This window comes from Nicotiana tomentosiformis, chromosome 5, assembly GCF_000390325.3.
Source record: "Nicotiana tomentosiformis chromosome 5, ASM39032v3, whole genome shotgun sequence".
Taxonomy (NCBI): Eukaryota; Viridiplantae; Streptophyta; class Magnoliopsida; order Solanales; family Solanaceae; genus Nicotiana; species Nicotiana tomentosiformis.
The window spans coordinates 24841165-24868369 of NC_090816.1; the positions used below are offsets into that span (position 1 = coordinate 24841165).

The 27205-nt window shown below is 36.7% G+C and overlaps 1 protein-coding gene across 2 annotated transcripts; it reads right to left on the reverse strand.

Annotated features, from left to right (window-relative positions):
• Positions 1-1209: 1209 nt before the first annotated feature.
• Positions 1210-6182, reverse strand: LOC104116356 (monocopper oxidase-like protein SKU5). Of its 2 annotated transcripts, none has more exons than XM_009627194.4 (8): positions 5496-6182; positions 3864-3973; positions 3483-3753; positions 3045-3177; positions 2583-2952; positions 2107-2475; positions 1538-1794; positions 1210-1446 (listed from the first exon to the last, which is right to left on the reverse strand). In XM_009627194.4, the coding sequence occupies exons 2-8, from the start codon at positions 3953-3955 to the stop codon at positions 1382-1384; spliced, it is 1557 nt and encodes a 518-aa protein (XP_009625489.1). In that variant the 5' UTR covers positions 3956-3973; positions 5496-6182; the 3' UTR covers positions 1210-1381. The 2 variants fall into 2 exon arrangements, with proteins under 2 accessions (XP_009625489.1, XP_033517246.1); XM_033661355.2 differs by lacking the exon at positions 5496-6182 and adding an exon at positions 4307-4496.
• Between the last annotated feature and the right edge of the window lie 21023 nt (positions 6183-27205).

Sequence of the window (27205 nt, forward strand, 5' to 3'; positions counted from 1 at the left end):
TTGCCTCTCCAATAATCTCTCGCTATAATGTATCCCCCTAAGAATAGGTTTAGAACCTCTTTTATACATGTTGGAGGCGTGTAGGGTTGAAACTACCAAGTCCTAGTCGAATTATGATGAAATCCGCCCTTGGGTGTCCCCCTCTGCGCCTGGCGCGAACCTGGACACCAATCTTTTCCACTTTTGTGCTATGCTGCCCTTGGCGTTTTGGTTGATGCCTGACGCGAACCTGGGCACCAAAGTCATACTTCCTCCAAATTCTTCCGTTTTTACTTCAATTTGCATGCAAGCTTTTCAAATGACTTCCAATTGACTCCTACACATATAAATACCATTATTAAGCTTGAGTCACAAATATTCACACCAAAGTTAACAAGATCGAGGCATAATGCAATACAAATTACATGCAAAAATATGAATTTTTAACCTAATATCAGCAACTCTTTAAAGTCACTACCTGGTGTCATTTCTACCAACAAAAAAAACCTTTATAATTAAGGCGATTGACTGAAGTAAATATGCTCAACTATTCGGTAGTTATATTGAGCAAGAGTATATAATTATTATCGTATGATGGCTCGCTTTCCCTATTTCAATGGGATTCCTCCCATTTTCTTTGTTAAATTATCTTATATTTAAAATTTACTGGTTCAATTAATCCATAGTTGCGATGAGTATGCTCACTAAAGAGATAAAGTGCTCCATGCTGATAGATTTTTTATTCCAAGGACTTGAATCAAAGACCTTGATTAATGGGGAAAGTAAATATGAGATTACTGGTTAAGGCCGTAAAGGTATTTCAACCATCATACCACACCCAATAGTGTGGTAGTACTGTTGTGATTCCTAGAGGCGGATCTATTCTTAGGGTGGGGATCACTGGCCCCGTATATGTATGTATTTTTAGGCAGTTGTATATTGGTTAATTTGGGGGGCCAAACTTTGACTTTTAATGCGTTGTCTGGGTTCGATTCTCACTTCATCATTTGTTCAAATATTTATTCAATAGTGGTGCTCCGCCATAGTATTTAACATCATAGTCAGTGATGATTCACATAGTTGTTTGAAATTTGATTTAAGGATCTCAACCCTATTTTCATCTGTATTTGTAGCTAAATATTTATTCATCGGTGGAAATGAAACTATGCATAGGGATAAACGGTAAACAAAAGAAAAGGACAGAGAAATAGAAGCATTTAACAACTTGGGTAAAGTGGAAATTTGCAGCTAAGAAATAGCAAAAAGAATCAATTACAACCAAAATAAACAATGTTTAAGCCTCAAGCTTAATTACTTTCAAATGTAAGTATTACTTTATGAGATATAAGATACAAATGTAGAGTTAACATCATGAATCTTCATGTAATCAATAGAACTCCTTTTACCATCCTGCTTGGGGAGCTGGAGCTGGACTTGGAACAGGTGAAAGAAAACTTTCAAACATCCCTATAAGAACAACAAAAAATTATGACTAAGTATAAGAATTTGATCAATTAAATGTGTGATGAAGCAAAGAACAAAAGTAATTGGCACTGACCACACAAAAGAAGGTTTTGAGGTGGTTGCCTCTCCTTAGCAGGGTTAGGATTATCGTCGAAAACTCTAATAAAAAGTTCTTGTCCTAAGTACCAATTCTTCAAGTGTTGTGATCTCAAGTTCCACATTCCAGGATTGTCAAGGAAAACATATACTGCTGTCCATTTTCCAGGGTAAACTTGGACAGTGGAACGAACAACAGGATCGAAGATGTTGTACGTTTCACGAGCTGCTGGTGTCCAATCTCCATTCCCAAATCTGGGAGAAAGAAAAGGTCATTACATGGCTCAAGTAATCAGTCGCTACTACAGTCAAACCTCTCTATAACAGCCTCGTTTGTTCCTATATTTTTTTGGCTGCTATAAGGAAATGCTCTTATACTGGACATATATTATAACATAGGATAAAATCGGCTCCGAGCAAAACTTGGCTTTTATAGTAAATGGTTGTTATATAAGGATACTGACATACTGTTATAGAGAGGTCTGACTGTATGTCTATTTGCTAGCAAAGCCGAGATATTCTATGTTTATTTAAATTCTTTAAAGGTGGAGATTGGATAAGGCTTACCCTACAACATGAAATCCAAAACCATCCAAATGCCAAGAGTCCATGACATCAAGATCATTATTGAAGACGATTTCTAGCCACCCTTTGTGGATCCCAGACACAACAGAAGCTCCATAAGCAGCAGCGTCATTCACCGAGTGAGTGGGAAATTGATCTAGTTGGTAGACACCAGATCCATTCACAAAGAAATCAGCAAGTTTCAATGGTGTCTCTGGTGTGAGATAGGATACGTTGTTGACTACATATCGTGGCCAGCCATTAATTTCACCCTTTGAACCGTGAAGGATAAAGGTTTGAGTCAATGTCACATTTGACACATTGAATGTTCCTTGTGGATTAGGCCTTGCAGCTCCAGTTGTCAGGTTCCACCTATAGTACACATTAACTACAATGTTTAATAAATGAATATACAACAACAACTACGCCTCAATATCATATTAATTGGGGTCAGTTATAACGTTCAAAGAAATGCTTACGTGATAGATTTGGCTTGATTGACAGAAAATTCGATATCAAATGGATCAGGGCCGGAAGGAAGAGGGCCACTAACTGTTGTCAAAGAATTGGCATAGTGCAGGATTCCTATTCCTTCAAGAGATTTGCTATCACTAGATTCATTACTTTTATACATTTTAGGAGTTGCTACCATGAAATAATCAGCTTCATTTTGATCAGCAGTAACGAGAACAGAATACGATTGGCCAACGTGCACATCGAGAGAATCAAGTGTTATCTGGTTTGTGTAAGACCCTTCTGTCTCAACCAAAACCATCTTGTGGTTTTGAATTCTGAAGTTAAAACTCATGACTGTTCCAACATTTGATATCCTGAATCTGTAAGTCATTCCTATATGCAAAATATGAAAGTAAAGGATCAGGGAAGGTGATGAGATATCAGATTCTTGAATCAGAACAAGATAAACTTTTGTTCTGTTTTACCTTTTGTTACAGTAAAAGACTCGTGTCCTTTAGAAATTGCGAGTGCATAAGGTCCTTTACCATTCATTAGGATTGCATCAGGGACATCGAAGAGCTGACTAGATTCCCTGTCTTGTACAGAGGACCTAAGAGACTGCTTATTGCAAGACACACGAGCAAAAAAAAAACTTTAGTTGATTAACGTGAAGGAAAAATCAGTTCCAATCTAGAGTAGTGAATATTATATAATTAATTAAATAAAAATGTGTCCTCTCTAACAGCTCTAAGTGTTTAGATGACATGGTCATATAATTTAACATGGTATCAGAGCATATATTCATGTGAAGAGGCGTGTTAATGATATAGTTAAGTAAATAAAACGTACCCTCTCTAACGTACAGTTAACTTTTTAGATGAGATAGTCACATAATTCAAGATAGAGATTATAGTGTTGTTTACCTTGTAATCAGTACTAAACCAGTCGCCAATCAGGATATCAAACTCAGCTTCTGGTTTTAGGAATGGGACAGCTATGACGTTGCGATTATTGACTCGAATTGGTCCATATCCTCCAGCAACCTTATGAAAGTTGATTGAAGGGAAGTAGGTGAAAGTTCCAATTTGGTCCTTAGCCTGAAACACATATGTCCAGTTTGTTCCAGGTTCAATTGCACAATTAGTGCCAGAAACTCCATCTTGCCATGAATTTAGCCTCTGTTGGATGCCATTCCTTTAGAAGAAGAAAAAAATAAACATTTTATTAATCCTCAGGTTAATGACTCATTTCTTTCGTATTGATACCAAATTATAACAGGCACTAAGAACATAGTATGTGCATACCATGTTATAAGTAAGGATTCATCCATGTTATTGAAGACATTCACATTTACAACATCATTAGTCGTCGCATTGATCAGTGGTCCAGGGAACATCCCATTTATAGTGATAACCTGTAGCATAGAATCACTTTCTTTTGTCATTCCAACAAGTCAAAAGTCAGATAAAGAAAACATCATTAATCCAATGAGTTTAAGTTATATACAGTGACAGTCAAAGAGTTCTAACACTATAAATGCAATTAATACTCTATTTTTCATGTTACCATATTAGACTTGATATCGAGAATTGCATGTTGTTGTAGACTTGTAAGTCTACTTAAGAAAAACTTATTTACACCGTCAGTGCACAGAACATAAACACTTATTCTTCGAACAAGTCAAAAATTGGATAAAGAAACCGTAAAAAAAACATATTAATTACGACAAGTGATCGAGAACACTTACAGACTGAGGAGATGACAAAGGATTGATAGTTGTATCAATGGAAACAATCCATTCATGATATATCTCAATGCAAGTTACTCCACTAAGAAACACAGCAAGTAATATAGCATAAACAAACAGTCCCTTAAGAAATGCCATCATATTAAAGGCACTAAAGAAACTATTCAGTTTTCTTTCTATGAAGGTAATAGAAAGAGTGATTTTCCAGTGTATATAGGAAAGGGAATGATACTGGTGAAGTTTTCTAAGAAAATGAACATGAATATTAGGCAAAGTGGACAAGAGAATAAGCCAAAATAGATTGTTTATGGCATCTGTAATAGTGGAATGCCGGCAAAAACATGGAAAGAAGAAGAAGTACATTTGCCAAATTGCAAGGCCTAGTTAACTCCGTGGTTCCTATCTTTGATTCCTCTCGTATTTTGTCTCCTTAAAATCTGAGAGCTAGAATGAAATATTCCAGCAAAATGGCCTTGGACAGTTTCAAATCTTTCATATTTTGAAATTTAAATGTGATCTTTCATATTTTTTTATTTATATCACATCAGATATAAAAACTGGGTACGAGTAAATATTAGGTGTAAATAAGTTTTTACCCTTGTCCAGAGGTTGATAGGGTCGCGACCCATGTCATCCACATAATTAGTCCACAATCCATAATCACGACCCATGTTTATTTAACATCATTTTGTAAAGTAAAGGTGTCAAAATGGGAAACTCGCAAGTTTGATTACCAGCTTGAAAGATCGGTGCAAAATTTAGGGAGCTATTAGGCTATTTTGCCCTTTTCATTTATTGTTTTTTCTTTTTACATGAAGTAGGAGGTCATGGACCTTAACTCCTCATAAGGTATTGGAGTAGGCATAAACATGGAAAAATGACATTATATAATCGCTCTCGAAATAATAGTCGAAAAATATATATTTATATATAAATATATATTTTGTATATTATATATAAAAAATATAAAAAAAATCATACACTTTTTTCAGCTACCGGATATAAATAATTTTAGTCGCAGGCTAAAAGTGATCTTTGTCCCATAAACATTCTTGTATAAAGATATTAGGCAGAATAGCATGGTGGACACTTATATTTGTTGGCATTTGACATCCCAATCCCTAAACTCAATAAAGTTTTATCCAGGCACTTATAGTTATTTAAAGCCAATATTTTAAACCCTTCTCACCTCGCGTGTTCTTCAAATCTCTGACATGGATGACACATCAATAGCCGCGTCAAGTTTTCTGTTACACATCATTATTAATTTATTTTTCACATTATTTTAAAATTGTTCATTTTCTTTTTTTTTTATACCACCATTCCCTCCACCTTCCTCCTCCCTCACAATTTTTATTTTCCATTATTCCCAATATATTTATCATTCAAATTCGTTATATTTAATCACAAATCTTAAAAATCTCCTAACCACCACCGTGTGTGTGACCCCTCTTCGACCATCCTTCACCTACAAAGCTTCTTCACAACCAACACTCCACCATAGCATCACCAATCAACCACCAAAAGAAGAACCGGCCATCAAAATGACCACCCGAAAGACCAACATCACCCAAACAATTTTGAAATTTCACTACAGGAAAACTAGAATATAGGTTTCACCGAGCGATCTTCTTTCACTATTTCTATTTCTTTTCTTTGCAAAGGCTATCTTCCAAAGTAGGGAAATGGGAATGTGAGAAAAAAAATTCCTCAAAAATTGCTGCAAATCTGGTAGATATTTTGAATCTATGGCGATGAGGGTTGTCATTGTTTGGATGAAAATATGGTGGGAAGGGTTCTATTGTTGTGGGTTTTGGGTTAAAATGGGGAATAGGAGTAATATGAAGAAGAGAGGGAGATAGAGAAAAGGGGCGTGGGAGGGGGATCCTTGGTGGACGGCAGAACGTAAGAGAAAGAGAAAAGTCACCTATTTGACCTTTTCTTTCTTTTTCTAATTTTATTTTTTGCATTTTTCTTTTTTTTTTCCCTATTTTAATCATAATTTTTTTACGTTCACAATCCTTATACGCGTGAAATACACGATTTTGTCTTGTTCAGCAATTAGGTTGACACATAAACTTGGTCAATAGCCAGAGGCAGAGGCGAATCTAGGATTTGAACCTTATGGGTTCCTAGTATTTGGGCAAAAGTGATACTTTAAGCAAGTGAGAAAGTTTTTTAATGTTGGCTGGTTAGTTTTTAAAAGAAAAAGAGAAACAAAAAAGTGCCTATGGGTGTTGTTTGGTGAAAAAAATAAAAGTGACGTTAAGAAGTGTTCAAAGGGATTCGAACCCCAGCCAAATAGGGAGGAATATAGCTTAAGTTGGTTCCTTCGTTTCCACTGGACCAACACCAGATTTTGCTTATGGGTTCCAAACTAAAAATACTTATATATTTAATAAATTAATCAATACAAACACAAGGCTCGGATAAAAATTACTGGGAACCCGGGAACCCACACCCGATACTATGGATCTGCCCCTGGTAAAAATTTGCGATTGATTCAGTCACTGACCATAATTAAAAAACTAAATACAAATTAAATGTTTCGATTGATTCCGTCGGAAAATTAAATAATAAAATTAATTTTTAATTAATTATTCTGACTAAAACAGTCGTAAATATTGAATATTAATTAATTAAAATTTTCAGAAATTCTCCATTTGCGACTCATTCAGTCGCAAATCTTAATTAATTTTTTTTAGAAATTCTCAATTTGCTACTGAATCAGTCGCAAATCCGGGTAATTTCTGGTAAAATTTGCGACTGATTCTGTCGCAAATCTGGATAATTTTTAGCAGAATTTTGTTGTATTTTTAATTACATCACCTGTCAAATAAAACAGCCAACCAAATACCTAACAACCAACCAAATACCTAATATAACAATCCAAATCCAATATTTACTACAAAACGAACAGTAATATTTATAACAATCCAACCATCTAATAAAACAACATAAATTAAACATGTCTCTAACTTCAACTCTAAAACATTCAAATTGCCTAGTCAGACTCGGTCTCCTCCTCAGGCTCAGACTCGGACTCCATTGCAGCTCCTTTCTTGCTTTTCTTTTTTAACAATTTTTGGATCAAAACCTGAGTTGCTTGAAATTCTTGCGACATTTGATCCACTTTTTGACGCATAGATTCCATATCTTCTTGGAAAATTAATGCCCCAGTGAATAATGTTGCTGGTAGACGACTGGAGGATGGTTGTACTTTAATCCCTAGACTCGACCTTTATTTATTATTTTCACGAGAAATAAAGAAAAGAAAGTAAAAGAAGTAAGAAAACAAACAGGCAACTTTCAAACTAAAATAAATAATTACATAATATTTATACCTTTATTCACGCCACCAGCCGCATGTGTACAAATTGCAGTCATATCCTCCGGGGCCGGCTGAGTTTCTTCAGGTTGAAAATAATACACGTTATATAAATAAAATAAACCAAGAGGGAAAAATAATATAGTGTTGGTGTTGGGATAATACAAATGTCTCTGAAGCACGCGATTCAACCCATCCTTCTCTTGTGTCGTCCTTCTTCTTCTTCTTCTTCTTGTGGGTCTCCGCAAAGACCTTAGCATAAGTCACATCTCCCCCGCGTTCCTTTTCCTGAAAATTAAGAAGTAATTAGAGATGTGTGTGTGCGCGCGCGCGTGTGTGTGCGCGTGTGTGTTCAATTTGCATACTTGTAAAACTAAGAATATCCTTCTCTTGTGTCGTCCTTCTTCTTCTTCTTCTTGTGGGTCTCCGCAAAGACCTCAGCATAAGTTACATCTCCCATGCGTTCCTTTTCCTGAAAATTAAGAAGTAATTAGAGATATGTGTGTGTGTGTGCGCGCGCGCGTGCATGTGTGTGTGTGTGTGTGTGTGTGTGTGTGTGTGTGTGTGTGTGCTCAATTTGCATACTTGTAAAACTAAGAATATTTTATAATAAAATTACCATTCTCAAACGATGGGTTAAAAAATTAATAGTTACTCCAGTATGCAACGCTCCACCCTTAGTAGAAGCTCTGTTTAACTTTGCTTGTTTACTCTTCTTCTTCCACTCAAGGGTGTTCGACTACGCCAAGAGCTGACTCCAGATATCTTCACGTATCCAATCAGGCTTGGTGCCACATCTCCTAGCAACATGATGTGAATATGTTATCTGCTTTTGTACTCTCTTCTCGAAGTTCTCATTCACCAGATTTTCTAGTGTAGGCTGACATACGCACCTAACTTGCAAAATTGAATAAATAATATTAGACGAATGAGGATAAGTATTAATAAAAATTAATGTATTCTTTTCTTAAATTGTTGCCACATATTCATTCTGATCTGGTATAGTACCTGACTCCAGGAATTTCACTGCTCATGAAAAAATGATTTCATAGATTCCATCACCATATGCTCGGCCTGAAAGGATGGGTCGAATCGCGTGTATTGCCTCTAGAGATGCATCATCCTTATAGAATAATATGCAACCATTCTCATAGCAATGAATCCTTTCTGATGAAAGATCCAACTTGAAAACTTTTTTTTTTTTTGCCGTGTAGAAATCTTTGAGTAGGTCAATGTTATGCTGATAAAGTTCATTCATAAGTCCAATGATAGAATTCATGCCCAATTGAGAAATAGAACTATCCGACTTAATCTGAAGTGATCGAACAACAACAGATAACTTGGAATGCATTGAGCCTTCATACAACGGACAACTAGCTTCCTCTAACTCTTTGAAGAACTTCTTAGCCTCATCATTTGGTTCAGATTGAGCCCCCGGGAACATCTCAAAGGCATCCTTCATCATGTCATTGAATCTAGAATTTTCAACATTATTCTCCACTACGGGACTACCCTCCTCACCACCAAAAGAATTATGAAAATTAACATCATTTACGCTATCAAGATTCTCCCCATGAGCAGTCCATACATAATAATTTTCCATAAAATCCTTTTTAAAAAGATGACATGTAACAACATCTTCTCCCAATAACTTAATACACTTGCATTTCACACAAGGGCACCTAATCGTTCCTTCAATACGAAAATCATTAAGTGTCCTTACCTTAGCAATAAATCCAGCAACCCCTTCTTTAAATCCATCCCTTAACCCCACACGATTAGGATGATTCCTATTATACATCCACTTACGATGCGCAAATGACATCTACACAAATTTAAAAAACTTAAAATTTATAAGATATTTAAAATTATTTAGTTTATTTAAAGTAACACTCGAAATCTTATATTTATCCCTATTCTATGTTATATAAATCTCTCAAAATATAAATTAAATTTAAATAGCTTCTTATATGCTCATAAAGTCCACACATGGATAATAATTTGCCAAATCTATAAATTCCTTTTAATGCAGCAATTATTAATTTTTAAATTTAATATTAGTCCATTTAATAAATTAGGAAGCGATAATAAGCTTAACTTCTTAAACTTAAAATTAAAGTTTTAAATTATAACTATTTAATACAATTCAAAATCATTCTTCTCTAAAGTTAACAATTTCACATATACATAAACTTCGCAATTGTTAAAACCGCGTATAGGTACTAACCTCAATTTTAAAAGTGAATTTAGTTTCACGCTTAAATATTAATACATCTATGGCAATTCTAAAAATAAATCTATGGCAATTCTAAATAAACATCTATGAAAATTCTAAAGAAGTTTCAAATTTAATTCAATTAGGGAACTAAAAATTATCTAAAACCTAGAGGCAAGATTCCTAATGTAAATGAATTCCTAATGTGATTTTCAAATCTGGAGCAGAGATATAAAAATAAAAGAAATTTTGATTCCTTAGTCTGTTATAACGTGGTCATGTTACATTGAACAGGACAGTAAGTACAGCTGATTGCATTGCTTCATTTTGCAAGATATTCGTTCCAGATCCAAAAGGAATGACAGTTCAATTGTTTTTTCCAGGATGGTAATTTTTACGGAATAATAATTACTCTTTTAGATCTTAAATATTAAACTGAATGTTTTTCAAATATTTGATATCTTTGAAAAATCTATGCTTGACTCTTAATAAAAAGAAGTGTGGACAGGGGGGCGGGGTTGGGTAGAACAAAGGGGTGAGGGAAGGGGGCGGATATGGGGGATGGGTTTAACAAAAAGAAGGGTTGGGGAAGAAGAGAAAAAAGAGTGACATACATTTTCCGGCGAGCAGCGGCTGTCGAACGGCCGGGGGTCTGAAGGTCTCAATGGAGGAAGAAGAGAGAAGAAAGAAAGAAAAGAGAAGAAGAAAGAAACGGGGTTGGGGCTGGGGTTTTAAAAGAAGTCTGTGACTGATTCCGTCGCAAAAATAGCGACTATTTCGGTTGCAAATTTAAAAACTTAAGTTGACCAAATTTTAAATAAGGTTGCGTCCATTTCGGTCGCAAATGGTCAAACAAAATAGTGTGACTTTAAGTTTCCAACCGAATCTATCAGAATTTTTTATCCCAGATTTTTGTGCCAAACGTTGTGACTAATGTTGTCGGAAATATAGTCTAAAGAATTTTAAAAAAAATATAACAAATATTATTTTTGAAATTTCCGGCCGGATCAGGCGAAAATTTCTGACTAATTTTTCCGGTCGGAAGTTTTCAGTCCCAAGTCTGTTGGTTTTTAGTAGTTTTGCCCCTATTTAACTTGTACTCAATTTTTAAGAAAGATAGTGTCACGACCCGAAATTCCACCACAGGTTTCGTGATGATACTTAGTCTCTAAGACTAGGTAAGCCGATTACAATAACAATTCAAGCCTTTTTTTTAATCAGAATTTAATACAGGTGACGGAACTAAAAGCGAAAATAGGCCGTCACGGCAATAATTATAACAACCTCCCAAGACTAGTAATATAGAGTCACGAACTCTAACTGAATACATGAAATGATCTCAAGGATCTAAATACAATACTATTCGAATAATAACTGATAGTACAATAAGAATGAAAAGACTCCAAAGGACGGCGATAACCAAGCAGCTCTACCTCAAATCCTTGCGATCAACAAACTAACTCTGCCCGAGTCTGATATCTCCAATACCTGACTCTGCACAAAAATATACAGAAGTGTAGTATAAGTACACCACGATCGGTAACCAGTAAGTATTAAGACTAGCCTTGGTGGAGTAGTGACGAGGTACAGTCAAGACACTCACTAGTCAAATAACATGTGCAATATAGCAGTATAACGATAATAATGGAAAACAGGAAGTAATAATGGCAACAAGAATCAACCAGTAATATAAACAAACAAAGCACCAAAAACACCATAAATATTGTTCAACCAAATAAAGAACACAAGGTTAACTAATTAATCGAGTCTTTCAAATGCAAGTTTTTCACAACAAATTCAATCTGTGATATCTCACCTCATAGGCATAAAACACGGGTCTCAACTCACTATCAAAATCTCACGGCACCTCGTGCCCACATCTCAAATCAAAATCTCACTGACAACTCACATGCCAATAATATCAATATGTGGATCCGCACGGACAATTCACGTGATGCACGGATAACTCACGTGCCAATAATATCAATATGCGGATCGGCACCGACAACTCGCGCGTTTCACGGACAACTCATGTGCCAATAATATCAATATATGGATCCGCACGGACAACTCACTTGCCAATAATATAAATATGTGGATCCGCATAGACAACTCACGTGCTGTACGGACAACTCACGTGCTGCACGGACAAATCACGTACCAATAACATAATCCGCCTGGCGTATTCACAGGCTCACAATCTCAACATGAAACGGATAGTACCAGAGTACATGGACATAATCAATAAATGTTAAGTTTCGTACTCATGAGCTAGTATAAGTAGTATGTTACAGTGTATGCATGTGCAAGTATACTACTGCAGCCCAAATCAACAAGAAATGTCAAGTACATCAAATAGCTCATGAAAACAACAAGTCAAGTTACTCAAAATATGTAACAAACACAATGAACATACATTTCTTAAAATTAATTTCAATATCACAACCACACCAAGCCTTCGATTCAACAACACTGAGTACAATAACAACAAAATGACAACAATAGGAATGAGATGATTAAAGAAATATACCGAACTAAGGCAATTAATGCATCACAGAAAAAAATAAGGAATATTATAATACAAAACAAAACAACCAAACACAAGTGCACCAAATCAAGAAATATCAACAAGGGCACTCCAGAGGCACCGCCTCGTAGTCCCAAATCATAAATAAATTCATAATATTTTCTTATATCTCCGCGGGAGCCTTCACATTTAGTTTTTAAAAATTATTTTTCCCGAATTAGCATCTCGCGTTTTAGCCCACCTTATCACAATGCATGGCTTCTAGTAGTTCCCCTACTAGCCACGCATATCAAGCCCACCTTATCTCACCGCATGCGTTTCAACACCCAGATATTATACCACCGCATGCGTATTAATATCGTAACATATCACAAATCGCACTTCAAGTGCCCAAATATTATAACTTACCAAAGAAATCAACAATAACAGTATTCTTCATAATAAGAGCCCACAACTCAACCACAATGTACACAAAGTCTCAATAACAATAACATGAACTAAAAGGTAACTCAGCAAGAAACAACGTCTCCTTTAATCACAACCTCAAGTAAATAAATTAATGACTATTTATAAATTAAATTCTCATTTAAATAAATTTTAGTTAAAAATCAATTATAAAAGTGTTTCCACAAAAGGGCAACTTAACAATAAAAGTATTCACGAAATGGTCAAAGTAGTAATAATTCTAAATAAGCATATAAGAGCAACTCGACAAGTAAAGAATGTACATGTAACTACAACTTCAAACAAGGCATGTAATAGTGGACATGGCGAATAAAGGTATAAAAATATGCCAATAATTTTCAATTAAATACATAAAAGATGCCTTATATTTTAAACCTATAAAATTTTTCACATATAAGCCCGAGTACGTAATCGTCACCTCGCGTACACGGCTTTCACATTACACAAATTCCACATATGACTCAATGCCTAAGGGATAATTCTCACACACAAGGTTAGGCAAGATGCTTACTTGGCGAAGCTAATCCAATACTTTAAATGGCCTTCGCAAGTGAAACGACCTCCGGGCGGCTCAAATCTAGCCAAAATAATTTCATAACATCAATAAAATTCGTCGAAAATAATTTCGGATAATAAAACGTCAACATTTAATTTAAGACTAAAAATTCAACCCAAAAGTCAACGCTGGGCCCGCATTTCAAACCCAATAAAAATTCACAGAATCCGAACACCCATTCCGATACGAGTCTAACCATACCAAAATTACTCAAATTCGATCACAACTCGACCTTAAATTCCCAAAATTTAGTCTAAGTTTTCACAAATTTTTCCCAAATTTTTAACTCAAAACACTAATTAAATGATAAAAATAACAATGGATTCGTGTAATATAGCCAAAACCGAGTTAGAATCACTTACCCCGATGAATTCTTTGAAAAACCCACTAAATATCGTCACAAACCGAGCTCTCTAGGTCCAAAAATGAAAAATGAGATGAAAATCTCGTTTATATGGTACCACGCCTGGTCTCCCAAAGTGCTGACCGCAATTTTTTTTTTGTGGTCCGCACTTTCCAACTTCCCTGACCGCGATCCAAATTGTGAGGTCGCACTTCAGCGTTAATTGTACCACTAGGCTTTAGTAAATTGACCATATCTTTCGGTACAAATGTCTAGATAATGAATGGTTTAACGTTTTGAAAACTATACTCAAAGGGATACAACTTTTATTTTTGGCCAAATTCCTTATAGATTAAAAGATATATGCTTCCGAAGTCAGATCATCAAACCTACAGATTCCCCCTTCTGCGATCCGCGATTTTTCCACTACGGTGTGCACATTGTCCACTGCCTCCGCACTTTGGGAGTTTGCGGCTGCACGTGGGCTTTACCTCAGTACTCCAAAAATGTGCCTTCCGCACTTCAACTGCTCCAGAACATATCAAAGTGCCGAAATGCCCAAACTTGTTCAAAACTCACCCAAAACACATTCGAGGCTCCCGGGACCTCGACCAAACATACCAACAAGTCTTAAAACACAATACGAACTTACTCGAAGCCTCAAATATCATCCAATAGTATCGATTCAATGAATCGCAACCCAATTCAAGCATAATAAAAACTAAAGAATTCGAACTTCTACAATCAATGCCTAAACCTATCAAATTAACTCTAATTAACTTCAAATTTTGCACACAAGTCATAAATGATACAACATACCTATTCTAATTTCCAGAACTAAAATCTGAGCCCGATAACCACAAAGTCAACTTTCGGTCAAACTTCTAATTTTTGAACTTTCATCGTTTCAAGCCAAATTCAACTACGGATCTCCGAATCACTATCCGGACATACTCCTAAGCCCAAATCACTATACGGAGCTATTGGAATCATCAAAACTCTATTCCGGAGTCTTTTACACACAAGTCAAACTCCGATAAACTCTTTTCACTTAAGCTTCTAACACAAGAATTGTTCTTTCAAATTGATCCCGAATCATCTGAAAACCAAACTCGACCACACACGCAAGTCATAATACAAAATACGAAGCTTCTCGAGACCTTAAGCTTCCGAACAGGACGTTAATTCTCAAAATAATCGATCGGGTATTTACAGATAGGCAACTTCAAGAACTTTCCTCCTGATCCTCCTTTTTCTTCTCCTCTTCTTCTTCTTCTTCTTTTTCTTCTTCTTCTTCTTCTTCTTCTTCTTCTTCTTCTTCTTCTTAGTTGATGTGAAAACAAAGCTAACAGTGAATTTATATGATGTTTGTGAGCATGTATTATGGTGGTTTATGATGTTTTACAGTAGTGAGCTCCTCCTCTTCTTCTTCTTCGCACTTCTTCTTCTTCTTCTTCTTCGCACTTCAGACCTATGTGGCCTTAAGTGCATCTTAAGTGCAATTTTTGTACTTTAGACTTAATTGGCCTTAAGTGCATTGCACTTTAAACTATAAGTAATTTTCAAAAAGCACTACAGTTTCACAGTTAATTACAACCCGCAGCTATTGTTTCGATTTTTATCATTCCCAATTTTTCCTTACTAGGCATCTGTATTCATTGTATTTGTTCGCGCAACAAATACAGCATGCGTCTACTGTATTAGTTCGTGCAACTAATACAACATGTATCAATGGTATTGTCACGACCCAAAATCCAACTAGTCGTGATGGCACCTAACCTAACCCGCTAATTAAGCCAATTAACAACTATCCAATTTAATGAGATAAATAAATAATAAAATAACTGAACCTTTATACACTTCCCAAGGACTGGTAGTACAAATCATGAGCTTCTAAGATTTTGAATTTACAAAACTGGTATGAATAAAATACTTCATTTGTTTGAAATATACATGAACAAATTAAAAATTCTAAAGCTACCATGAACAAGAGGCAGCTATGATCGGATCGCAGGTACATCTTCAATACCCGCTCCCGCCATACACAGCAAAATTAGCATCCGAAATTTGCACGCAAGGTGCAGAAGTGTAGTATGAGTACAACCGACCCAATGTACTCAATAAGTAATAAACCTAACCTTAGGTTGAAAGTAGTAACGAGATGGGATAAAAGTCAGAGTCCAACACCAATAACCAGTAACAATTCATGACAATATAATGAAAGTAACACAAACAGTAACTCAACAATAAAGTGCCCAGCTCGTCCACAGTTCCGGAAAATAGGCATTTGCTTTTCAAGTATAACAGTAAAACTTAAATCTTTTGCCGAAATCACCGAAATATGAGAAATTTTGAAAACTGTAATTTTTCCCAAAAATTTTCTTCCACAATAAAAAATTTCATTATCAAATGGCATGAGGAAAAATGCATCTCTATGCATGTATGTCAAATGTGCATGTCAAATGCAATGTAACACAGTGATACAACCATATGCATACTCTCAGAGTATCAATTCACTCAGTCCTCCCAGTCACTCAATCCTTACAGTCACGCATGCCTCACAGTCACTCAATCCTCCCAAATCATTTGGCACTCGCACTCGCACTCGCACTCAGTAGGTACATGCGCTCACTGTGGGTGTGCAGACTCCGGAGGGGCTCCTTCAGCCCAAGCGCTATAATACGACAATCTGGCCTGTTATGGCGTGCAGCCCGATCCATATAATAATAATGTGTATAAAGACAATATGGTCTGCTGCGGTGTACAGCTCGATCTCATAAATATCCTAACAATCAGGCCCTCGGCCTCACTCAGTCATCAATCTCTCCAGTCTCTCGGGCTCAAAATGTCATGAAAATCAGCCCAAAAATGATGGTATGATGTATCAATAATTAGCAACAGAGACTGAGATATGATATGAAATGAATGAACATAATTGAGTATGAAATTACAATTTAAACAAATAATTCAATAGCAATACGACCTATGTGGGTCTCAATAATACTAGCATATAGCCTCAACATGATTTTTTTTTTTACATGAGTCTTAGCTCAATTTCTTTAGCACATAAAAATACATGGATAATGCCAAGATTATTCGACTACATAGTTCCACGGAATCAATTGAGTCACAATTTCTACGGCGTACGCCTTCACGCCCATCACCTAGCATGTGCATCACCTCCAAACCAATCACATAACAGGTATATTCAGGGTTCATACCGTCAACACCAAGTTTAGAAATGTTACTTACCTCGAACAAGCCGAATCAAATGCCGAGCAAGCTAAACAATGCTCCGAAAATTTAATTCTGCGCGTATCAACCTCTGAACGCCTTCCTATCTCCTCAATTCAAGCCAAACGACCAGAAACTAGTCAAATAATGTACAAATTAATCAAAATATACTCTAATGCTTACAATTTAACAATTTATAAAAATTTCCAACTCCGCTCAAAAAGTCAACTATGGGGCCCACTTCTCGAAACCCGACAAACCTCACAAAATCCGATAAACCATTCAATTACGAGTCCAACCATACTAATTTCACTCAAATCCAACTCCGAATCGACATTCAAATCTCGAAAATTTATTTTATGAAATAATAGACAATTCCTCCCGATTTCTCTTTAAAAATCAATAATCCAACGCCGAAAACGAAGATTAATTCATGAAATATATTCACAATCGAGTCAAGAATACTTACCCCAATTCGTAGGTTACATTCCTCTCCAAAGTCGCCCAAACAGAGCTCCAAAATCCGAAAATGAGAAAAAGAACCAAAGACCTCGAAATATAGCTTCTGCCCAGCCATCTTCGCTTTTGCGAACAAAAGGGCCACTTCTACGGCGTCGCTTTTGCGACAAACCTCCACTTATGCGGAAAGCACTGGAACTCCGCCCTTCCGCACCTACGCAATAGGACCCGCTTCTGCACAAGCGCAAGTGCGACACACGTTGCGCTTCTACGCACATCGCCGCTTCTGCGATCACTCCTTCCGCGTCTGAGCTACCGTAGATGCAGTTTATTTCCTCGCTTCTGCGGATGTCTTGCTCTAACTTCACTTCACTTCTGCGTTCACATGACACATTTGCGGCTCTGCACCTACGCCTAATATTCCGCAGGTGCGGTCACACCAGGTCCAGCAAAGGCCAACCATCACACATGAATGAAAACAATCTGACACACGTCTGTAACTCACCCGAGCCACTCGGCACCTCGACCAAACATACCAACAAGTACCATAACATAATACGGACTTACTCGAGGCCTCAAATCACACATAACAACATCGAAATGACAAATCGCACCCCAATTCAAACTTAATGAACTTTAAATTTTCAATTTCCAAATCTCATGCCGAAACATATCAAATCAATTTGAAATGAACTCAAATTTTGCGTACAAGGCATAAATGACAGAACGGAGCTACTGAAATATCCAGAAATACTATCCGAGTTTGATATCATAAAAGTCAACTCCCGATCAAACTTATAAATAATTCAAACCTTCACATTTTTAACTTTCGCCGGTTAGTGCCGAAACCTTCTAGAAATATCCAAAATGAAATTCCAGGCATACGTTCGAGTCCAAAATCACCATCCGGACCTAACAGAATCATCAAAACTCTTATCCGAGGTCGAATACTAAAAAGTCAAACTTGGTCAACTCTTCCAATTAAAACTTCAAACATGAAATTCATCATTCCGAACTAATTCCGCAACACCTAAAAACCAAAATCAATGATTCACACACGTCATAATACATCATATAAACCTACTCAAGACTTCAAATAGCTGAAAGGAGCGTAAATGCTCAAAATGACTTGTCGGGTCGTTACATTCTCCCCCACTTAAACATATATTCGTCTTCGAACGTGCCAAGAGTTGTTCCTAAGCCTTCAAATCACTACGCCACCTTACCACGCACATACCCGGGGTGATCCCGCGTCACCCTGTTCCATATAGGCCTGACCAAATAACATTTTCTAAAGATCCTTAATTCAACCTTAGCTCATAAACCTTGGATACCAATCTCTAACATTCGAAATTCTTTTCAAGACCGAATCTCACATCTACACATTGTATAAGTCTGAACATGCTGTAATAAGCCATAGCTATAACCCAAGATGTAATCACATGGTATACCACACAACTCACATACTCGCAATAATTTCTAATCACTGTAGCTGCTTAAAAACAAACCTGATACCGGTGATAAACCTCATGTCAAACAAAACCTCATTCCAAAACCTTCGTACACTACTGATAATGAAAGAAACACGCAGAATCTTATAACCACTTATCAGATCAACAAGTCATGGAGCTTTCCCTCGTTCGACAAGGACCATAGCCAATTATCTAAGCCAACTTCAAAAATTATTCTTCCAAACACGCCGAAATCAAACCTGACAGTACCCATTCTAGTTTTAGTGACCTTATATTATTAAATACAACTATTCCACAGACACGCCACACTAATATAACTCAAGCCACAAACTGCACAATCCGTGCACCCAAAAATGGAAAAATGTCTCAAAGAAGAGAACTGTTTCGCAAGTTCAACAAGCACCACCACAACCGCAATGCTATGAGCTCATCATACATAGTAGAACCAAGACACACGAATCTAATAACGGTAACCAGATCTCCTAGAGCTCACATTAACATCAACCTCACTGACAACTCACATGTTATAGTATCAATATCTGGACCCGCACGGACAACTCACATGCCAATAATATATATCGTCTGGCATAATCACAGGCCTCCAGTCCAAGCATATCATACAGGTGCAACTATACAAGTACACATGTATGTGATAAATGAAATAAGATTCCCATGCTCCTGGACTAGTATAAATAATACACCATAGTGTAGGCATGTGCAAAGTGTGCTATCACAGCTCAAATCGGCAAGTTATCGCAGAAATAGTAACTACCAAGTTTATTCAGGGAATTAGCCTCTTTGTAACCTCAAGTATGGCTCAGATAGTTCTCAACAAAGGTACGAATACGAGAACATTATAACTTTACGCTTAACAGTCAACTCAAGGCATATCATAGCCTAAGAATTCTTCTGAGTATGAATACTTGCCCCGATGCTCGCACATGAGCTCATACCTCACATATATGCGCATTCATAGTGCGTAGCTATCACAAATAATTAACGCAACTAGTGCCTCCACTGAGTTTAAATAAAATACTCACCTCAAACAGGCCACAACCCCGAAACAATATGCTTCTGAGAACTCCCAGTCTCTAGATTCATAGGACACATGAATCACCATAACTGATCCCAACTCTAGCACTTGAATGACAAACACATCTTTCATGCACGATCATCCCACGAGGAATACTTCTATAATTCTTCCGTGCCACATAGAAAAAATTTGAATATCAGCAGTCGATCAACTAGGTGAGTACAGCAATACCAATGAAACATCCGTAAGTCAAAACACAGTGCACCTTATGAAATGCGCACCCATCACAGGAAATACCAAGTAGTGATAAATATTCATCTAGTCATATGAAACCGCCCATGTTGTCTAAGAATTCATGAAAATCCCTTCAAAACTGAATCGTATACTTGCGTATGCAAATCTCAATCTCATTCCTCGCGCCGCCTCTATTAGGCCATTACATGAAAACACGAGAACCTCATTAACACTCTAAGTCACCAGTATAATACATCCCCGGTTAGTTAGAAACCTTCCATTTGCTCCTATCCAGGTGGAAATCACAATACACAACATGTTCCTCACGCCTGTAGAAAATATCTGTCTCAAACCGTGATAGAAACTATCGAGAACTCTTCGAAACCAATTTGCACATAACCAAGATATTAGAGCTGAATCTCCCTAACTCTACCAAGCCACGCAGGTTGTCAAATCCGAGAGTATTGCCAAAAAATACCCGTGAAGCCTCACCTCATCATAAGAACCAAAAGAACCGAGCATACCATTACCATATTGATCCAGCCAACTACCCAGTCGTCCTATTTTCTCCGAGTTTCTTCTGAATTACCCTCAAGTTGACACTTCTCCTTGTCAGAACACCATGATCCTTACCCAAAGCTCACTACAAGACATCCTAACATAAAATCACACCGGCCTAAGGCCCATAAGCCGTTGTATTCTTCCTAAGCACCCCCATAAATACCACAACCGAGACACCCACTCTGAAAAGACTTTATGTGAATTTAAAACTGTTCCTTTTTTTTCCTTTTTTTATACTAAAATGTTGAAACCATAGTCATACATAATTACCGCAAGTCCCGGTACCATCCAATGTAAATAACCGATTCTAGCGACATACAAATCCGAATAATTCTCAAATGCTACATATAAATCTTTAACTCTTTAGAATTTCCTTGAGAGTCATCTACTCTGCTCAAATCCAAATTGCACCGCCCAAACGAGCCAAAAGACACGTACTCTATTAACACAACAACACTCAAAGAAGTAACCCTGCCTTAACACCACCGATCTAATTCATACTTCGTGCGCACTACATCCTTCATAATTAACAACTCACTCATCCCATGATTTTCATATACTCATAAAGTGCAATATAACCTGTATCCAGGAATTTTCTTTCTCTAGTCATCCTCGATCTCATCCTCTGCAAGTTATAACGGATCCACAATTATACCTCACACCCAAAACTAGTATTTAACACATAACCATGAGATCAAATTGTCAATAGCAGGCTCCCCCACTTGGCTCAAAGCCATAGAACAAAACACTCGATAACTCATAACACTCATACTCTATTACAGCCAAAAATCCCGCACTGAAAATCAACCAAGTACTTCATAAGCTCATGCAACACATACCATACAGTACCTCAATCATCCGCTAAACTCGCATTCATCTTTGTGACAGTCAAGTCAACTTTTTCAACCAATCCAAACTCAAATCTCAACATATATACCCCGCTGGTAGAAAAGAAACTCTCCACATAACATTATAAGGAACACACCTACGTATATTACTCCGCATGAGATAACCCACCTTCTTAGCCTCAAACTGGCATCTTTCTATACCATTTTACAGCTACAACTACTACGTAATCACTTAACCTCACTGAGTTTGAGCTCATCAACAAGATATGGAAAATCTACTTCGCTCCAATTAAACAGTATGACAGATCCTTCAACACACTCACAACTCGAGACCGTACGTCACATCAAGACAGAAATCAAGCACCCAATGGCCCTTTTTACATCTCAAGAAAACTATTCTCGTCACATTCAAACCATTTGAACACATCCCGCAATCACATCATACTCATCATATAGCCATTCCACCGCTCATCGAGCCACAAAATTGACTCATAGGGACACTACCGGACATATAAGTCCAAAGGTACAAGTTCTCATAACTGAAACTACCGAGCCTAAGCTGCGGTCTAAACCTGGCCTCAAGTCCTTCAGACTGGCCCATCACCAAAATACAGAAAACACATCCCGTACCTCATTTATATAATCACAAGCCGTCAATGCACAATTGACACCAAGCGTTCACATACACATACGAGTGAGTGGAAGAAATTCAAAGAGATACGCTTCAAGCTGAATCAATGTCGCACGATAAAGAAAGAAAGATGGGAAGCTTATCCTAAATGCCTTGTAGCCTCTCGAAGATAGGTATGAATGTCATCATACAAATCCGCAAGACTCTACTAGACACTTGCTCATTACTTGTAGAACCTATGAACCTAGAGCTCTGATACCAACTTGTCACGACCAAAAATCCAACTAGTCGTGATGGCACCTAACCCAACCCGCTGGGTAAGCTAATTAACAACTATCCAATTTAATGAGATAAATAAATAATAAAATAACTGAACCTTTATACACTTCCCAAGGACTGGTAGTACAAATCATGAGCTTCTAAGATTTTGAATTTGCAAAGCTGGTATGAATAAAATACATCATTTGTTTGAAATATACATGAACAAATTAAAATTTCTAAAGCTACCATGAACAAGAGGAAGCTATGACTGGATCGCAGGTACATCTTCAATGCCCGCTCCCGCCATACACAGCAGTATCAACATCTGAAATCTGGACGCAAGGTGCACAAGTGTAGTATGAGTACAACCGACCTCATGTACTCAATAAGCAACAAATCTAACCTTAGGTTAAAAGTAGTGACGAGCTGGGACAAAGGTCAGAGTCCAATGCCAATAACTAGCAACAATTCATAATAATATAATGAAAGTAACACAAATAGTAACTCAACAATAAAGTGCTCAGCTCATTCACAGTTCCGGAAAATAGATATTTACTTTTCAAGTATAACAGTAAAATTCAAATCTTTTGCCGAAATCACCGAAATATGAGAAATTTTGAAAACTATAATTTTTCCCAAATATTTTCTTCCACAATAAGAAATTTCATTATCAAATCGTATGAGGAAAAATGCATCTTTATGCATGTATGTCAAGTGTGCATGTCAAATGCAATGCAATACAGTGATACAACCATATGCATACTCTTAGAGTATCAATTCACTCAGTCCTCCCGGTTACTCAATCCTCACAGTCACTCAATCCTCCCAAATCACTCGGCACTCGCACTCGCACTCGCACTCGCACTCAGTAGGTACCTACACTCACTGTGGGTGTGCAGACTCCGGAGGGGCTCCTTCAGCCCAAGCGCTATAATAAGCCAATCTGGCCTCCTGCGGCGTGTAGCCCGATCCATATAATAATAACATGTATAAAGCCAATATGGCCTGCTGTGACGTGCAGCCCGATCCCATAAATATCCTCACAATTAGGCCCTCGGCCTCACTCAATCATCAATCTCTCCAGTCTCTCGGGCTCAAATATGTCATGAAAATCAGCCCAAAATGATGGTATGATGTATCAATAATTAGCAACAGAGACTGAGATATAATATGAAAAGAATGAACATGACTGAGTATGAAATTACAATTTAAACAAATAATTCAACAGCAATACGTCCTCTGTGGGTCTCAATAATATCGGTATATAGCCTTAGCATGAATTGTTTTACATGAGTTTCAGCTCAATTTCTTTAATACATGAAAGTACATGGATAATGCCAAGATTATTTGACTACACAGTTTCACGAAATCAATTGAGTCAAAATTTTTACGGTACACGCCCACACGCTCGTCACTTAGCATGTGTGTCACCTCCAAACCAATCACATAACACGTATATTCAGGGGTTCATACCCTCAGCACCAAGTTTTGAAATGTTACTTATCTCGAACAAGCCGAATCCAATGTCGAGCAAGCTAAACAATGCTCCGGGAATTTCATTTCGCATTTATCAACCTCTGCACGTCTTCTTATCTCCTCAATTCAAGCCAAACGACCCGAAACTAGTCAAACAATGTACAAATTAATAAAAATATAGTCCAATGTTTATAATTTATTTATAAAAATTTCCAACTCCGCTAGAAAAGTCAACAGTGGGACCCACTTCTCGTAACCCGACGGAACTCATAAAATCAAATAACCTGTTCAATTACGAGTCTAACCATTTTAATTTCACTCAAATCCAACTTCGAATCGACATTCAAATCTAGAAAATTTATTTTATGAAACTATAGACAATTCCTCCGATTTCTCTTCAAAAATCAATAATCCAACGCCGAAAAAGAAGATTAATTCATGAAATATATTCACAATCGAGTCAAAAATACTTACCTCAAGTCTTGTGGTGACATTCCTCTCCAAAGTCGCCCAAACCGAATTCCAAAATCCGAAAATGAGAAAAAGAACCAAAGACCTTGAAATATAGCTTCTGTCTACCCATCTTCTCTTTTGCGAACAAAAGGGCCGCTTCTGCGGCGTCGCTTTTGCGACAAACCTCCGGTTCTGAGGAAAGCACTAGAACTCCGTCCTTCCGCACAATAGGGCCCGCTTCTGCGCAAGCACAGGTGCGACACACGCTGGGCTTCTGCACACATCACCGCTTCTGCGATCACTCCTTCCGTGTCTGTGCTACCGCAGATGCGGTTCATTTCCCCGCTTCTGTGAAAGTCCTGCTCCAGCTTCACTTCGCTTCTGCGTTCACATGACCGCATTTGCGGCTCCTCACTTGTGCCCAATATTCTGCAGGTGTGGTCACACCAGGTCCAGCGAAGGTCAATTATCACACATGAATGAAAACGATCCGAAACACGTCAGTAACTCACCCTGGCAACTCGGGATCTCGACCGAACATACCAACAAGTACCATAACATAATACGGACTTAATCGAGACCTCAAATCATGCATAACAACATCGAAACGACGAATCTCACCTCAATGCAAATTTAATGAAATTTAAATTTTTAATTTCCAAATCTCGTGCCGAAACATATCAAATCAACTCGGAATGAACTCAAATTTTGCGTACAAGTCATAAATGACATAAAGAAGCTACTAAAATTTCTGGAAACACAATCCGAGTCCAATATCATAAAAGTCAACTCCCGGTCAAATTTGTGAACATTTCAAACCTTCAAATTTTTAACTTTCATCGATTAGTGCTGAAACCTTCTAGAAATATCCAAATGAAATTTCGGGCATACGCCCAAGTCTAAAATCACCATCCGGACCTAACGGAATCATCAAAACTCCAATCCGAGGTCGAATACTAAAAAGTCAAACTTCGTCAACTCTTCCAATTTAAAACTTCAAACATGAAATTCATCCTTCCGAACTAATTCTGCAACACCTGAAAACCAAAACCGAAAATTTACACACGTCATAATACATTATATAAACCTACTCGAGACTTCAATTAGCTGAAAGGAGCGTAAATGCTCGAAACGACTAGTCGGATCGTTACAAGTATTCCTTCACGTAACGAATACACAAGGCGAAATACAAAAACATATGAATGTATACAAGTATACAAACAATAAAAAATATATTGTACACTGTACATAAACTATATCAAATGAATTCGTTCATACATAATAATTGTATCCATGAATACAATTTTAATGAAAAAATTGTATCAATGGAGAAGACGACACAGATATGCGAAAAGAAGAAGACGAAAAGAGGTAGAAAAGGGAAAAGAGATAGGAAAAACCATGGTCGTCGTCCTCTGCCATAAACAAGCCACCACTAAAACCCCAAATTAGACACACTTTAAAAAATAGAATAGAGAAAGGGTTGTCATAGCTCACTGAAACGCATGAATTTAGAAAGTCGAGGAAATGAATTAAGAGTTTAATCAATTGGATACATGAATTTATATTAGGGAAGTGCGTGTGAGAGTGAGGCTTACGCCAGAAGTCATAAATTTGAAGCAATGGATAGAGAGGGGACGGCATGATAGAGGTAAGGAAGGGGAGAGATGGTGGTTAGGGTTAGAAATCTTTCTTAGATAGGCTATTTGATATAAAATCCAAAAGATAGCTACGTATGATAATCATTTTAAATTGTATTTATTTATAGTAAATATAGCGTATAAGTTAGTTATGCCATGTTAATTTTTTTTAAACTAATTTTTTTTCGTTAAGTTCAGATCCGATACGTTTGAAGTTGATCCTAAAGTAAGTAGACATACAATTTTTTTATACAAAGTAGATATAAGTTCAATGGCGATCCCATAATTGATTATATATGCAAATGCTCCCGAAAAAAATCATTTTATGTAACTTTAATAATCCTTTTGTGATGATATAGCTATATAAGAAAGATTCGAAGAGATTTATAGCCTATTTGGCCAAGCTTCTTTGAAGGCCAAAAGTGTTATTTTCTATAATAAAAAAATGCTATTTTCTTAACTTAAGGTGTTTGGCCAAACTTTGTTTTTTGGAGAGGGGAGGGGAGTACTTTTGAGGACAAGCAGAAAAAGTAGTTTCTCCCCCAAAGCAAAAGCAATTTTGAATTTTTTTTTTCTACCAAATATACCCTTCACAAAATATATAATGACTTTTGGGTTGAATTTTCATATTTGTTGAGTGATCTTTTGATATATTTAAATCATCTTGAAAGAATAAAATACTTTTCAAATTTATTTTTATATTTTACTTAATAAAAAAATTATCGTCTTTAATAATAAATTTTGATGATTATTTATTTACTTATATAATATTAACTATTAAGTACATCTCTTCATGTCATTATTCGTAATTTGATACTTAAAAACTCTTTTTAAAAAGTTTGACCAAACATAAATTATTGCTCAAAATTATTTTTAAATTAATTAATCAAATACAAATTACTTTTAAAAAAAATACCTTTTCGAAAAATATTTTTTAAAAAAATACTTCTAAAAAATAAGTTAATTTTTCCTGTTTCGCCAAACATTTGTTAATATTCTGAGTTACACAGCTAAATAATTACCTGCCATGAGCAGAGGTGTGGCCCTTGTTCCAAAAATAGTAATTGTAGTATCCTTTTGTCTTCTGGAATATACCATGAAGTTTGTACCACCATCCCCATCCTCCCTATATATCCAACTTTTATTTTATTTCAGAAATAGCA

What these genes read in the sequence shown, in the direction of transcription:
- LOC104116356 (XM_033661355.2), bottom strand. Translation starts at nt 4,447, where the DNA reads ATGATGGCATTTCTTAAGGGACTGTTTGTTTATGCTATATTACTTGCT. An exon ending in GAATCCTTACTTATAACATG is followed by an intron (nt 3,754 to 3,863) that starts GTATGCACATAC and finishes CTTCTTCTAAAG; the next exon opens with GAATGGCATCCAACAGAGGC. An exon ending in GTCTTTTACTGTAACAAAAG is followed by an intron (nt 2,953 to 3,044) that starts GTAAAACAGAAC and finishes TTTTGCATATAG; the next exon opens with GAATGACTTACAGATTCAGG.